The 2,720-nt window shown below is 43.5% G+C and overlaps 1 protein-coding gene across 1 annotated transcript in view; it reads right to left on the minus strand.

The window, feature by feature from the left end:
- Positions 1 to 1,726, minus strand: part of LOC104492041 (solute carrier family 2, facilitated glucose transporter member 11-like) — a 10,145-nt gene extending 8,419 nt beyond the window's left edge. Inside the window, exons 1-2 of the mRNA XM_010134543.1 lie at positions 1,703 to 1,726; positions 111 to 209 (exon numbers count right to left, since the gene is read on the minus strand). Of these exons, the coding sequence (XP_010132845.1) occupies positions 111 to 209; positions 1,703 to 1,726 (123 nt within the window). The remainder of the gene's footprint in view (positions 1 to 110; positions 210 to 1,702) is intronic.
- Between the last annotated feature and the right edge of the window lie 994 nt (positions 1,727 to 2,720).

Raw genomic sequence — 2,720 nt, forward strand, 5'->3', positions numbered from 1 at the left:
GGAGAATAGTGCAATAAAATCGTTTCCTAATGCTATAACGGCACATCCTCAATCAGGAATGTAGACTCAGTGCCACCGTTAAGCAGTGTGCCATGTGCATCTTTGCCTACCTGAGACATGTAGGTGATGGTAGAAATTTGAAAGCCGATTTGGAACGTTCCACCAATCCCCAGGATAGCGATCATTTGAAAGAGCCCTCGGTACTGTATCTGCAGAGGTAGAACAAAATCTTCTTAACCTTGTGGCCACATCAGGCTGTTCTTGGAACCTGTCTTTTGTTCTCCAGAAACATCTCATTTGTTCAAGGGTTTGCAGATAGGTGCGTTCCCTCTGCTCGCCCTGGTGTGAAGTGTGCATCCTCCTGTGCTTTACCTGCAGCCAGCTCAAGGAAATGCAGCCTTCCTCTGTGGAAACCACATTTCCCTCCCGTTCTTGATAATCAGTCAACAGAGTAGCGATAGCTCCGGGGCTAATACATACGAGAGTGGTTTTGAGGAGGGAGGTTTTACTTTGCTCTCTGCTATCTGGACAGCAGCCAGGCTACCTGCAGCTCAGACCCGTACCCACAGCAGTGACTGGGCCCTCTTTACCCTATCTTACCTGAGAGAGCAGCTGCCGTGCTGGCTACCCTTCAGGCTCTTTAATAGCAGGCAGTGATTTCTCAGCTTAGGTTTTGTGGCAAAGCCTCCTGAAATTGCCCACATCAGCAAAAAATAAAAACCCCATAAGTCTGAAATGGTCCAAAAAAGAGACTAATCTTGCTTAAGCATGTTTTTCTACTCAAATTTCTGTCAGTATGGCAGTCCTTGGAAATCCCTGGGTTTTAACTTAGATGAGAGGAGAGAACAGCAAGGAAAAGACTTGGGACAGAATTTCCCTTCTGCACTAGTTCTGCTCAAGCTGTGCTTTAGGAGGAAAGTGTCTTTTCTGTTTCTTATTGGCCTCATCAGTTCTGAACTCTTGTCCCTCTTTCTGTCTCAAGCAGCAGGGTCATCTTAATCTCTTGGGAACTTTGAGAACAGGCATCCCACTGATTTTTTTCTAGACGTTTACAGATCTGAAAATACCCAACCAGTACAGTACGTAGGTTTACACTACAGCAGTCTTTGCAGCAGGATATAGTGAATATGCCATGAATGAATGAAAACTTGCCAGCCATTCAGAGGTGCCCTGCCAGGGAGCTGGAGCTGGGATCTCTGTCTCGGAGAGACATTGTCATATTTGGAGGTGCCTCACTGATGTGTGAGGGTTTAAGACTCAGCCATAGCCAGAATATAAATGCTGCAGGATCCCAGAAACATCCCTGCCAAGACGCCAGAGCTGCCACCATCCAGTCCTGTTCCCTGCCTTTCAAAACCTCTGCCTGCCATCTCTTGCACTAAATACTAGTGATATATTTAACAAAATCCTTTTTTCAGCAGGTTAGCAAAACCAATTATGTTTGAGGGTAAGCAAATACTTTAGAGTAAATGAAGACATTTAAGAAACACTAATGTATTGATAAAAATACAACAAAGACAGATGGCAGATCATCTGAAGTACAAACATCTGTATATCTCAAAATGGTGGGCAGAACGACTTCTGAGATGCCTTTTGTGAATAGCAGCCTTGTTGTTTTTACTGAGATACTGATTTTGTTTTCTTTGAAACACTAGTAGTGATAAAAAATTTCACAGATGTAAATACCCCACCAAGTACTCACCAGGTCTGATAGGAAGCTGGTCATCTCTGACTAGGGACTGGTTGTCCAGTGTATGATGTGTCTCTGTCATCACAGGCTTCTCTGTCTCTGCCTCCTGCCTGCTGGTATGGCAGCGGGCATTTGGCTTCAGGGAGCAGAGTTAAATTTTTACTATTTTGTCTTCACTCATTTATATTTACTTCAACCGGCATAAGTTAACACTGCTGGATTAACTATTTCAGGAAATAATTGCATCTAGTCCAGTCCTCAGGGTGAAAGTTTCAAAGCAGAAGTTTGCACCTTGGGGGTAGTGAGGGCTTTGGAAAGGAAGAACAGTTCAGGCAAAAAAAAAAAAAATCTAAAGAATTTTCCTGGACCAGTAAAATACTTCTATGCTACAGACTGATGTGTGTATTTGCCATAGTCTGCACAAAGCAAAAAGCATCTGGTAGAAGATATAAGTATTGTTTTTTATTATTAAGTAAAGTATGTGGTGTTCTGTTTCCGATTCATTGGTATAGTAAATATCATTTATTAGATGAAAAATAGGCACATTTCAAAGCCTAATTCTGCTGTTCTGGCTTTATGTATCAGTTAGACTGGACTGAGGAAATGTATTTCTTTTCTAGTGTTTATGGGAATGTTTGTCAGCCAAACGTGGTGAAAGGGCAGTAAGAGATACTGAGCCCTGGCAGAGGCTTTTGGAATAGTGCAGCTAGTCCTGAAGGCTCCACTTGAAACAGCCAGTAACTAAGACCCACTTACTTGTGAGAGTACTCCAAGAAGGTAAACATTCCCTCATGTGTTAGGATGGGACAACTGAGATCTCAATCCCTCAGGTTTCAGCTTTGACACAAAACAACTCCAGAACCCATGTTTCAGCCACTGAAAAGACACCTTTGGTTCCCAGAGGCTCCTCTCTTGTGAGGTGAAGCTCGAAATGTAGCTCTAGGTGGCTTCTCCTAGAGACAGCACTTGGAAGAAAGAGGTTTGCCAGGGCCTTTCATGTGTGCCTGATGCCCTGTGCTGTTCCTGCTTT

This window comes from Buceros rhinoceros, unplaced genomic scaffold (genome assembly GCF_000710305.1).
Source record: "Buceros rhinoceros silvestris isolate BGI_N320 unplaced genomic scaffold, ASM71030v1 scaffold8904, whole genome shotgun sequence".
Classification (NCBI taxonomy): domain Eukaryota; kingdom Metazoa; phylum Chordata; class Aves; order Bucerotiformes; family Bucerotidae; genus Buceros; species Buceros rhinoceros.